We start from the raw sequence: 12,454 nt of genomic DNA, 5'->3' as shown, positions 1-12,454 counted from the left end.
GTGTTGAAGCATTGATCGTTTTTATTTGGACATAAGGCTGGAATTTAGTTTCCGTCACTTCCGGTCTAAACCGGAAGTGTTTTAAAATTTTCGAATTTTCGAATTTTTCGTTTTAATTTTAAATGTTTACGAGGTTTGTAGAGTTGTTCATGCTGAATACGAAAGTGAAATCCGTTTGAAAATCGGACGACGCATTACAGAGATATCGGGGTTTAAAAATTGATTTTTCCGGAAATTTTGTTTCCGCGTCCTTGGTTTAAAAAATAGCGTAATGTTAATAGTAAAATTAACTTGTACCAAAAATAAGTGTTAAGTCTTACTTAGACACATTCGGATTTTTTTTGTTAAGTTGTTCTTAAAATCAAGAAGGTTTTTGTAAAGTCGTACTTAAAATCATTCGGATTTTGTTAAGTCGTACCAGGAATAATTCGATTTTTTCATCTTTTTATTTTACTTTCTCTTGTTACTGGTTTAAGAGCTCTGCTTCTTACAGGAACTTCCAGCTTTACTTCCGACATTAACGGGAGACCCACTCGTTGCTTTGCAACGAGCTTTGCTCTAGTTATTATTAAGGTCTTCCGTTTCCAACGGAAGACCTTCTTGTTATTGCTTTGTTTCTGTTTCCCTTATTATTATTCTTTTTTTTTCTTACGCATTTTTGTGCACGCGAGTTCTCGGGAACGGCTTCGCTGATTTTAATGAAACTTTCAGAACTAACAGATATTGATCTGAACCTTATTGGAAATTTTTTACATTGATGACGTCATTTCCGTTTTAGAGATATTGACGTTTTTACGATTTTTAGAGGGTCGGCTTGTCCGGTGTTTTTCTCCTAAACGAAAACAGATATTTGATTCAAATTTTCAGGGTTTGTAGACCTATGTTTGTGGATATGACAGAAGCATTTTCATTGTTCTGTGACGAAAAACACCGAAGCTCGTCTGCGCTTAAAAATTGAGATAAAAAGCGTCATGATTTTTTTGTGGTTTTCTTTGAATATCTTTTTTCTCAAAAGTATTTTGTTAAGACTTATAGAACAAAAAAACTTTAAAAAGTCTAGAACTTTCATTTGACATTAGGGATAAGGGGCTGGCCCTTTAAATTAAGGGCCGAAAGGGCTCTAAAGTATTCTGATAATATCTTTTTAATGTGAAATATTTTGTTATACTTTATAGAAGCAATTATATTCACCGTAACGTTATGTACCTATACATGACAGTTGTTTACTCCTTTGTTACGTATTTAGGGGTTTTAAGGGGCCAGCAGTCCGAAATTTTGATCTTATATATCTGAAAATGGAGAGAAATATTGAAAAGCAATGTTGAACAAAAGATGCTCCAAATAATGTCGTTAACAATTTGCAACCATAATTTTTTTGTTATCCGGTCCCTAAAAGGAGTTATAGGGTCGGCTCTTAATACGATCTCTTCCAGACATCTCGAGAACGGTACATAATTTCTACATACTTGTTGAACAAAATGTGTTTAAAATGACAAGAGCTTTCTTTTTATATCACGAAAAAGGGGCTGGCTATTCAAATTAGGAGCCGATAGAGTTCTAAAATCTTTTAATCATAACCTTTAATTGTGAACTATTTTGTAATACATTACGGAAGCAATTATGTTAATCGAAATGTTATGTACCTAAACATGAAAATTGTTTACTCCTATGTTATGTAATAAGGAATTTTAAGGGGTCAAAAGTCCGAACTTATCATCAACGTCCCAAAATTAAAAAAAAGGAAATTTAAGGAGCAATGTTGAACAAAATACGCTAAAAAATGTGATTAATAATCTGCAACCAAAACCTGTTTGTTATCAGTTCCAACGATCTCTTCCAGATAAATCAAGAACGGTTACAAATAACTTTTTACATAAAATGTATCGAAATCAAAAGACCTCTTATTTGAAATGAAATAAAATGTGGCTGGTCCCTAAATTGGGGATGCAACGGGGTGTACAATCCTTCATCCATCGCTGTTTTAGATCACATCTGAATTTCCTGATATGTTTCGTTGATGAAGATAAAAGGCAAAGTCATTTCCTCTTCTAAAAATCGGACGGAAGACCTCCTCGTTGCTCGCAACGAGATCGTGTCTAGTTATTATTAGGGTCTTCCGTTTTTGAACGGAAGACCCTCTTGTTATTCTATTGTTTCTTTTTATTATTATTTTTTTTCTTTTTCTTTATTTTTCTGACTTTTTTAAAGCTTAATATCTCCAATAGTTTTCAACGGATTTACATGAAACTTTCAGGGATGATGTAGCATTATTGTGCCTCAAAGATGTTAAATTTTTATTTACAACGTCACATCCGTTTTTACGTTACGTCAATTTTTAAATTTAAAAAAAGTGATTTTGTCCAGGGCGTTTTTCAAAAACGCTTTAAGATAAAGACTGGGAATTTTCTGTGTTGAAGCATTGATCGTTTTTATTTGGACATAAGGTTGGAATTTAGTTTCCGTCACTTCCGGTCCAAACCGGAAGTGTTTTAAAATTTTCGATTTTTCGAATTTTTCGTTTCAATTTCAAATGTTTACGAAGTTTGTAGAGTTGGTCATGCTGAATACGAAACTGAAATCCGTTTGAAAATCGGACGATGCATTACAGAGATATCGGAGTTTAAAAATTGATTTTTCCGGAAACTTTGATTCCGCGTCCTTGGTTTAAGAAATAGCGTAATGTTCAAAGTAAAGTTAACTCGTACCAAAAATAATTGTTAAGTCGTACCTGAACACATTCGGATTTTTTTTGTTAAGTCGTTCTTAAAATCGAAAAGGTTTTTGTTAAGTCGTACCTAAATTCATTCGTATTTTGTTAAGTCGTACCAGGAATATTCGATTTTTTCATCTTTTTATTTTAGTTACTCTTGTTAATGGTTTAAGAGCTCTGCTTCTTACAGGAACTTCAAGCTTTACTTCCGACATTAACGGAAGACCCACTCGTTGCTTTGCAACGAGCTTTGCTCTAGTTATTATTATTATTCTTTTTCTTTATTTTTCTGACTTTTTTAAAGCTTAATATCTCAAAAAGTTTTCAACGGATTTACATGAAACTTACAGGGATGATGGAACACTATTGTCCCTCAAAGATGTTAGATTTTTTACGACAACGTCCCCTCCGTTTCAACGTTACGTCAATTTTTAAATTTTAAAAAAGTGATTTTGTCCAGGGCGTTTTTGAAAAACGCTTCAAGATAGAGACTTGGAATTTTCTGTGTTGAAGCATTGATCGTTTTTATTTGGACATAAGGCTAGAATTTAGTTTCCGTCACTTCCGGTCCAAACCGGAAGTGTTTTAAAATTTTCGAATTTTCGAATTTTCCGTTTTAATTTCAAATGTTTACGAGGTTTGTAGAGTTGGTCATGCTGAATACGAAACTGAAATCCGTTTGAAAATCGGACGATGCATTACAGAGATATCGGGGTTTAAAAATTGATTTTTCCGGAAATTTTGTTTCCGCGTCCTTGGTTTAAAAAATAGCGTAATGTTAATAGTAAAATTAACTCGTACCAAAAAAAAATTGTTAAGTCGTACTTAAACACATTCGGATTTTTTTTGTTAAGTTGTTCTTAAAATCAAGAAGGTTTTTGTTAAGTCGTACTTAAAATCATTCGGATTTTGTTAAGTCGTACCAGGATTAATTCGATATTTTCATCTTTTTATTGTATTTTCTCTTGTTATTGGTTTAAGAGCTCTGCTTCTTACAGGAACTTCCAGCTTTACTTCCGACATTAACGGGAGACCCACTCGTTGCTTTGCAACGAGCTTTGCTCTAGTTATTATTATTTTTCTTTTTCTTTATTTTTCTGACTTTTTCAAAGCTTAATATCTCAAAAAGTTTTCAACAGATTTACATGAAACTTTCAGGGATTATGAAGCATTATAGTGCCTCAAAGTTTTAAAATTTTCAACTACAACGTCACTTCCGTTTTTACGTTACGTCAATTTTTAAATTTTAAAAAAGTAATTTTGTCCAGGGCGTTTTTCAAAAACGGTTCAAGATAAAGACTTGGAATTTTCTGTGTTGAAGCAATGATCGTGTTTATTTGGACATAAGACTGGAAATTAGTTTCCGTCACTTCCGGTCTAAACCGGAAGTGTTTTAAAATTTTCGAATTTTCGACTTTTTCGTTTTAATTTAAAATGTTTACGAGGTTTGTAGAGTTTGTTATGCTGAACACGAATCTGAAATCCGTTTGAAAATCGGACGATGCATTACAGAGATATCAGGGTTTAAAAATTGATTTTTCCGGAAATTTTCATTCCGCGTCCTTGGTTTAAAAAATAGCGTAATGTTCAAAGTAAAATTAACTCGTACCAAAAATAATTGTTAAGTCGTACTTGAACACATTCGGATTTTTTTTGTTAAGTCGTTCTTGAAATCAGAAAGGTTTTTGTTAAGTCGTACGTAAAATCATTCGTATTTTGTTAAGTCGTACCAGGAATAATTCGATTTTTTTCATCTTTGCATTTAAGTTACTTTTGTTGTTGGTTTAAGGGCTCTGCTTCATACAGGAACTTCCAGCTTTACTTCCGATGTTAACGGAAGACCCACTCGTTGCTTTGCAACGAGCTTTGCTCGAGTTATTATTATTCTTTTTATTTTTTTTTCTGACTCCTCTTCGGCTTTATAACTCAAAAAGTTTACAGCCGATTTTAAAGAAATTTTCAGAGGTTGTGTGCAACTATAAAACCTCAAAGTTTGTGAAGTTTCTTTGAAAACGTCACTTCCGTTTTTACGTTACGTCATTTTAAAAATTTTCAAAAAGTCATTTTGTCCGCGGCGTTTCTCAAAAACGCTTTAAGATAGAGGCTTGAAATTTTCAATGGTTATGATTTAATCGATTTACCTCTGTAATAAGGCTGGAAATGAAAATCTGTCACTTCCGGTCGAAACTGGAAGGGAATCAAATTTTTCGAAAAAATGAATTTTCTGATCAAATCAAAAATGAATATGTGTTTTATAGAGCTTATTTAGCTGAATCTAACACTGAAAGCCGTTTTAAAATCGGACGATGCATTACAGAGATATACGAGTTCAAAAAATGATTTTTCCAGAAATTTTGATTCCGCGTTTTTTGGTTAAGAAATTAGTATCAAGTTCTTGGTTAAATTAACTTGTACCTAAAAATTAATTGTTAAGTCGTACTGTAACACATTCGGATTTTTTTTGCTAAGTCGTTCTTGAAATGGGAAAGGTTTTTGTTAAGTCGTACGTAAAATTATTCGGTTTTTGTTAAGTCGTACCAGGAATAATTCGATTTTTTCAATTTTTTTATTTAAGGTACTCTTGTTATTGGTTTAAGAGCTCTGCTTCTTACAGGAACTTCCAGCTTTACTTCCGACATTAACGGAAGACCCACTCGTTGCTTTGCAACGAGCTTTGCTCTAGTTTTGTTTATCTTTTTGTTTACATTGTTAGAATGTAAATTTTTTTACTTAGTAATATACATTGTTAAAATGTAATTTCCCTTTTTTTCTTAATAATAAAAATGTCCTTATAATAAGTAGAAATTATTTGATATGCGTTTTCTACTACCTTTATAAACTATAAAATGTATGTTATTCTCTTTGAGATTGCACGATTTCATATTGCATGCATTTCACTTCCAATTGTATCGGCAGCAAAATCACATTACAAATGCGTGTTTTGTTGTGAAAGAAAAAGCATAGTAGTTCTACTAAAAGACACAAAGACCACTAGGACCAATGACCAGCACAAAGTTTGACCAGTACCTATAACAAGCCCCCTTGTTATACGTTACTGGTTTGACTATCGCTGTCTTCCGTGTGGTATATATCAACCGGGAGGGGGGGGGCAAAGGGGGACTTAGCCCCTCCCCCCACTTTTTTGCAAATTAATACATATATAGCAAAGACCTTTTTTAGTTTGTCAAGATTTTTTATAAGTCTAGCCCCCCATCCCCCCCCCCCCCCCCCCCACCCACTTTCAATTTGCTTCCGACGCCACTATATATATTTTTTTTGAAAATACTTGTTTTGAATACCTACAAAAGGAGTTAACTAAATTCTTTCTGTCTCCGAAGCGGAAAAATCGACTCCCCCATACTCTTTGTCTCCCCTGCGTTAGGGGTTGTATACGATGCCTGAGGTAAATTTGTAAATTAAATATTGTTAGAAAGTAATCAACATTTTTGTATTTTAACTCTTTAAATGAGTATGTGATTGTCATTCTAAATTTGCCAGTTTAAAGTATATGTAAATGCTACAAAATTTAAGCGCATTTACGCCTTTCAAATGTCGATTGCCCCTTTCTCGCATTTTTGGACATTATACTGTCCACCGTTTAAATGCATAGCTTACTCGTACGTTCATTACTTCTTATAAGACGTTTGAGAGGGTCGTGGGCATTTGCAACGATTTATTCCCCCAGATTCTTTCAATTCCAAAAAAAATAATCTAATCGGAATCACTTTTTTTTCAATCAGGATCAGTTCAATTATCTATAAACTGCATGCTATTTTTCTTAAATATGCATTTTCATTCAAATTAATTTCTATGTGAAATATTATCGTTGATAAGTTCTTTATGTGATATTTTGTTATTCTTTGGCTTTTGTTGATTGATTTAAATATATTAATAAATAACAGTAGACATTTTCAGAAACATTGTATAACTTAAAAAGACTGACGTTTTTAATACTAATTGTTAGACCAAAATTAATCACCTAATTGTCTACGGACTTTTCCGTTTTTTCCCCGATTACGACAAACAGCACACGGCGGGTGTGATCGGTCAGCAGAGGAAGCCCACTCCTTCATGGCACCTAATCTTACCTCTATCTTTTTAGAGGACCTTGTTGCTCTGCTTTGAATTTGTATTTTGTTTTATGGATTTTTGAGATGGTTGACAGTTCGTTATTGTCATTTTTTCATTAAAGATTTGAACAGAACATTTTTAACATGTTGGTATTCATAATTATATTATAATACATCAAATTTAAACAAATTTGAAGCTCTATAATACCCTATTGGCAGTTTTCCACATTTCACTGAAAAAAATAGATAGAAATATTAATAAAATAATAGAATTGATTTTTGTCTCTGTTTTGTGAAATGGTATTTTATTATAATATTCTTTATCGATCCATCAAATAAAATATTGGTGTGTTGAGGACTTAAGCTGTTGCATTCTTATCTGTTTTACAAACAAATCTTAACATGGAAAGTATACTTAGTATACAGTTTATCATTGATTCCTACAATTCTTTCCAATATCTTTACTATCTTTTGTTCATTTGTATTTCCTAAGAACTAAGACCCACTCCTTAGTTGCTTGAATACAGTGATATATAATCCCGATTAAGTTTTACTAATTAATGTTGGGATCAAATATCAAAATAACTAGTAGATTAATTTATAACCAGACAATATAACTATGATAAAGTAATCACCAAAATTTCTTTTCTTTTTCATTTGGAGACTATTCACAAATACTGAAGCGACAAAAGGGGCATGAATTTTAACACTTAAAAGTTGGGATGAAAAAAGTAAGACTATTTAACTTTTTGTACAAGATCTACTCTACTAAATTGTCAAAATATTTTGAATTCAAAACTGTTATGCTGATTTTATTAGAGTTATTGTAATTGTTGCTCAGGTGAGCGATGTTTCCCCTGGGTCTCTTGTGTTAAATTTGCACCCTTCTCGGGGCCACAGTATTAGTCCGGAGGGGGGCGGGGCGGTTTTGACAATTTAGAATCTACATTATATAAGGATGCTTGCACAGTAATTTCATGAATTGTAGCATTGTAGTTCTTGAGAAGGAAATAAATAAACATTTTTTCTATATAGTTCTATGTTAAACTTTGAACCCCTATTAAGGTCCCTTTATTACTCCAGAGGTCACGATTTTAATATTTTAATTCAAAATCCTCACAATATATAAATTCTTTGATGTAAAAATTTTACTTTCTTGTGCAGTGGTTCTTGAAAAGAAGAATTTTAAAGACATGCACACTTTTTTTCACTGTTTTACAATTATCTCCCTTTTATAAAGGACAGTGCCCTTTATTTTAAGAATTACGAATTCGATTTCCATAATGATGCTTTGTACTAAGTTTAGGTAAAGTTGGCCAAATGGTTCTCAAAGAAGTAAACAAAATGTGAAAAGTTTACAGACGGTCAGACAAACGGATGGACGACAGACAACAGGTGATCAGAGAGCTCACTTGGACCTTTGACTCAGGTGACTTGAAAACTTCAATATTTGCCCGTAAACAGATGCATTTATTCTATACCCTGTTTAAAAAAAAACAGCGCATGCAAATACAGAATGTAGAGTCAATATTTTAGTCGAGACTCCTAAACAGTTTTAAAATCGACAGAATCATAAAAATAAAATTGATGAACGTCTTTTACCATAGAAATGTTTGATGCTCCTACTATGGGTGGAAAAAACGAAAATATGTAGAATGTACACATTTGAAGCAATTGAAATAATTTAAATAAAAACGAAAATGTTAGACAAATGTTATTATATTTTCAATATTATATAATCAAACTGGTTGTTATCAACCTAAAATCGTGGTTCCTAAACTTTTCCATTGAAATAAATACTTAGTATATAATAAAAACACATATAGATGATTGAATGGATGAAAAAAATTAATTAATTAAGAAAGAAGGTAATATTAAATGTTTTATAATATACAAAGGTATTAGAATTATATCTGGTTAAAACGACCAGTCGTTTTAGGTTAAAAAAATATTGGCATTATTCAAAGAATATTTAGACATATCCATTTGAAAGAAAAGTTCGCGATGTGAAATTCGTTGTCGATATCTAAGATTCCAAAAATGTTCATTAAACTGAAATAAGAGAAGAATTTTAGTCTTTAATTACGTGTCACACGTTTTATTCAGTATCATGGGCATAAAAGTACTTTTATCACGAATGGTATTTAAGTCACGAATATTACGATGTCGTGCCCTTATATATAGTAATGTAATTCATAGACCTGGCTTTCTAATGAAAAAAAGCTTGCAGCAGATCGTCTGCTATTTCGCATATTAAGTATTCAGTCCTTTTTTGCACGGAATGGGAAGTTATCTGTTTCCAACATTACTGATTATAATTGTTTCTTTGAAACAAAGTGCAGGTTAGTTAATTTTTTTTATTTTTCATTATTTGAATATTGTAAAAAAAATTTGGTGTTCAGGGGACGTTTCAGATCATAACGAGCTTTATTGACTATTTTAGGAAGATGTGGCCATGGTAGAGTAGAGTATGGCGGCAAATGCTATTGGTTTGTGAAGGAACCAAAAACATTTTTTGATGCTTTGGTAAGACATATATTTTTATCATTTTTTCTTACTTCAAAATCTTTCACAAACTTAGAGAAACAAAGTGTTTGTTAACGTTTTCAAATAGCAATGCCATAATTTTCGGATTTACTCTTTAATCTTATTTAATGATTATGCATTTAAAGATATGTTTTCGCGTAATGATGCGAACAAAATAAGATAAATACATTATATTTAGTCTATGTCTGATAAAAAAGTTGTGTTTTTAGTTTACTGGATTGTGAATATGAAGAATAAGTTTTTTCCGACCAAGTTTAAGGACGGCAATAAGTCACAAATAATATACTGTGGAATAATTTTTATCGTAGGGGTCAATGTTCGTGGGCAGCCAGAATTTTTCTGGTCGTGGGGACATTATTTCGTTACTAGCAAGTTCAGTATAAATTTTACTAGTATTAAACAAATGCTTGTATATACATTCGTGGGGATGTCATTTCGTGGCAAGGGTTAACCACAATAGCGACAAACATTGGTCCTACACGAACAATGATGATTCTACAATGTATCATTAACTGAAAATCAGCTCTAAAATTTTTAATGTTCAATTTCAAAGCTCAACTGAATCAAACATTTGTAACATTAAAAACTTATGTCTTATTACAGATTATTACAGATTACATATGTCTTATTGATTATTACAGGAAACATTTTATGTAAGATTATTAAAACAAAATTCATTTGCATCAGGAAAATGCAAATACTCAATACAATTTTTAGAAGAAAAACAAACGCTTACATCGGAGTGATTTTCATTCCCCGTGACTATACTATATGTTTTGAGCTTGACGGATATAACGCATTACGCTTATAACGAAGCAAAATCCCAGGCACTTCGTCATAACCGTGTTTTACTAAATATGTTTATTAGATCCAACCTTAAAATGACCAAATGACTTGCTATACATTCGATCTTCACTTTTAAGTTGGAATTATATTTTTGTGCGCAGAACGATTTCAACGGTTGTTCAGTCAACATCCAGTATCGTACTCTGTAACTGCATGTAGCCTTGCTATTGCTTACGTAATGAATCCGGCTAAAACTACAACAGATCACTCTTTCTCACATTGTTTGCCATATACATGCATTAAAAATTGATCTTTCTCTGCATCGAGTCCCATTATAACTCGTTGTTGACGCAGAACGATATCGGTTCATTCTTAGATATCACATATTTTAGTTACTTCGAGAATGTTTTTAGAATTTTTACCATAAGATTCGAACGTGCGTGTTAACCCTTTACATATTTCTTACAGATGGTCGCCTATCGGGCTAGATGCCAACTTCTTGAATTGCAGAACAAAAAAGAACAATGGTGGTTGGATTTATATTTACGTCTTCAAGGTGTTGTTTTTTTTTTTAAATAAAATAATTTTTGTTTCATACAGGAATACAGTATATCCGTGTGTTTTTTTGTCGCATATCCCAAAATGTGCCAAAATTGAATATTTTGCGATTCAAAAGCAATTGCAAAAAAGCAAAAATTAGATCATTCCGAAAAATACTGGATATAAGGTACTTAAATATAGGAACACAGACGCAATTTTTAAAAAAAGATAGAGCATTTCATATCCACGCTTATATTAAATTATACTAAACAAACTATAATGATGCTTAGTATTCTCATGACCGCTTTTGAAATGTTTTATTGGAAAATAAACATATTTTCCTATAATTTGAAATTCGGGAAAATGCATTTCATTTACAGGATAATTAAAATCACTTACAATTTGTTCTAAACCTAGCTTTAAATAAAAACACTTTATACCTTTATCGAGCTTAATTTAACCAAATATTTTTTAAAATTCATAACTGTTTTTGTTATTAGAGCAATATCAAGCTTATAAACAGAGTATTTATAAAGCATCTACGACGCTCAGTTACGTGGGAAATTTGTTGCATTTGTCTAATTTACTTATAATATGTATGTATTTAATTGAAAATAAAACAAGTGTGTTTGAAAACCTTTGTGCCACTTTTTTTGTCCGGGATAATTTTTGCCAATATATTGGTTTAAATTCAAATGCATTCGTAAACGAATGACTAATGTTATAATATCAAATCGTTTTGCAACGAAAGAAAAACTACTAACTTTCAGATTTAGATTCTACATTTTATCTCAAATTATAGAAATATGAGTTCTGTGTCATTTTTATTTGAAACTATTCACCATTTTTGGAAACATTAATTTCGAGGGGGAACAACGGAATTTGTCTCTTGTCAAAATCAAATTGGCAGTTTTTTCAAAACACGTAATTATATTATCAACTACTTACAAAGTAACTAAAAGAATCCTATTTATTTTTTAGGAATGAATAGCGTGTGGTTAGGATTTACAGATATCCAAAAAGAAGGTCATTGGATAGCCCTCTCTAACAGAACTAAGATGACCTATTCCAGCTGGAAAAGAGGCGAGCCGAACAATGCTGGTGGAAAGGAGCACTGTGCAGTATATACAACGGAGGCTTTAGGCTGGATTGATTATAACTGTACAGGAAAATTACAGTTCGTGTGCAAATATTAATATCCACTGAAACTATATTAATAGTCAAATAAATTATTAAAATGTTTTTGATTTTTTTTTTTATATAAATGAGTTAATTAGAAAAATAAATTTACTTATTTAAAGTCTAAAATATCAATTACCCATTTCTTTAGTATCATAAGGCTTGCAAGCTTAATAAAGGGTTACTTAAGGGGTATCCTTTTTATTAAGACAGACATGCATTGCAGGTAAATGAGCAGTGCTCCATCTAACGTCAATGTTAACCAAACTGAATATTAACGATTTTGGACCATAGGACTTGGACATTGTAAAAGTACATTTTGAAATCTCAAACCCTGAGTACACGTTATTCTTAAATACAATCCCTATATATCCCTAAAATGCACACACAATGTTTGATATTAACGTAAAATATAAACGCAACTTGACTAACATGACATTTTGTTTATTGAAGTTTACTGAGTAGATGATATAAATTGTTTTAAATGAGAACAATTCATATTCAAAGACCGACATCGTATTGGATAATAAAGGAAAACTCGATCAGATATCAGTTTCTGTGCATGAGGCTCTGTTTAAAGGTTTTGCATTAGAGGGGCATGGTCACGATTTTGGTCAAAAAT

The 12,454-nt window shown here is 31.8% G+C and overlaps 1 protein-coding gene across 1 annotated transcript; it reads left to right on the top strand.

Annotated features, from left to right (window-relative positions):
- Window positions 1–8,963: 8,963 nt before the first annotated feature.
- LOC105332177 (C-type lectin lectoxin-Thr1) lies at window positions 8,964–11,895 on the top strand. The gene is made up of 4 exons (XM_011434642.4): window positions 8,964–9,122; window positions 9,224–9,306; window positions 10,582–10,669; window positions 11,635–11,895. The coding sequence occupies exons 1-4, from the start codon at window positions 9,062–9,064 to the stop codon at window positions 11,847–11,849; spliced, it is 447 nt and encodes a 148-aa protein (XP_011432944.3). The 5' UTR covers window positions 8,964–9,061; the 3' UTR covers window positions 11,850–11,895.
- Window positions 11,896–12,454: the final 559 nt, after the last annotated feature.

Source organism: Magallana gigas, chromosome 1 (genome assembly GCF_963853765.1).
Source record: "Magallana gigas chromosome 1, xbMagGiga1.1, whole genome shotgun sequence".
NCBI lineage: Eukaryota > Metazoa > Mollusca > Bivalvia > Ostreida > Ostreidae > Magallana > Magallana gigas.
The sequence above is the reverse complement of the archived record's forward strand: the minus strand, read 5'-3'. Positions and strand labels throughout refer to the sequence as shown.

Coding starts and splice junctions, on each gene's coding strand:
- LOC105332177 (XM_011434642.4), top strand. CDS start 9,062: ATGGGAAGTTATCTGTTTCCAACATTACTGATTATAATTGTTTCTTTG. Junction 9,123..9,223: donor TTCTTTGAAACAAAGTGCAG/GTTAGTTAATTT, acceptor TGACTATTTTAG/GAAGATGTGGCCATGGTAGA. Junction 9,307..10,581: donor AAACATTTTTTGATGCTTTG/GTAAGACATATA, acceptor TATTTCTTACAG/ATGGTCGCCTATCGGGCTAG.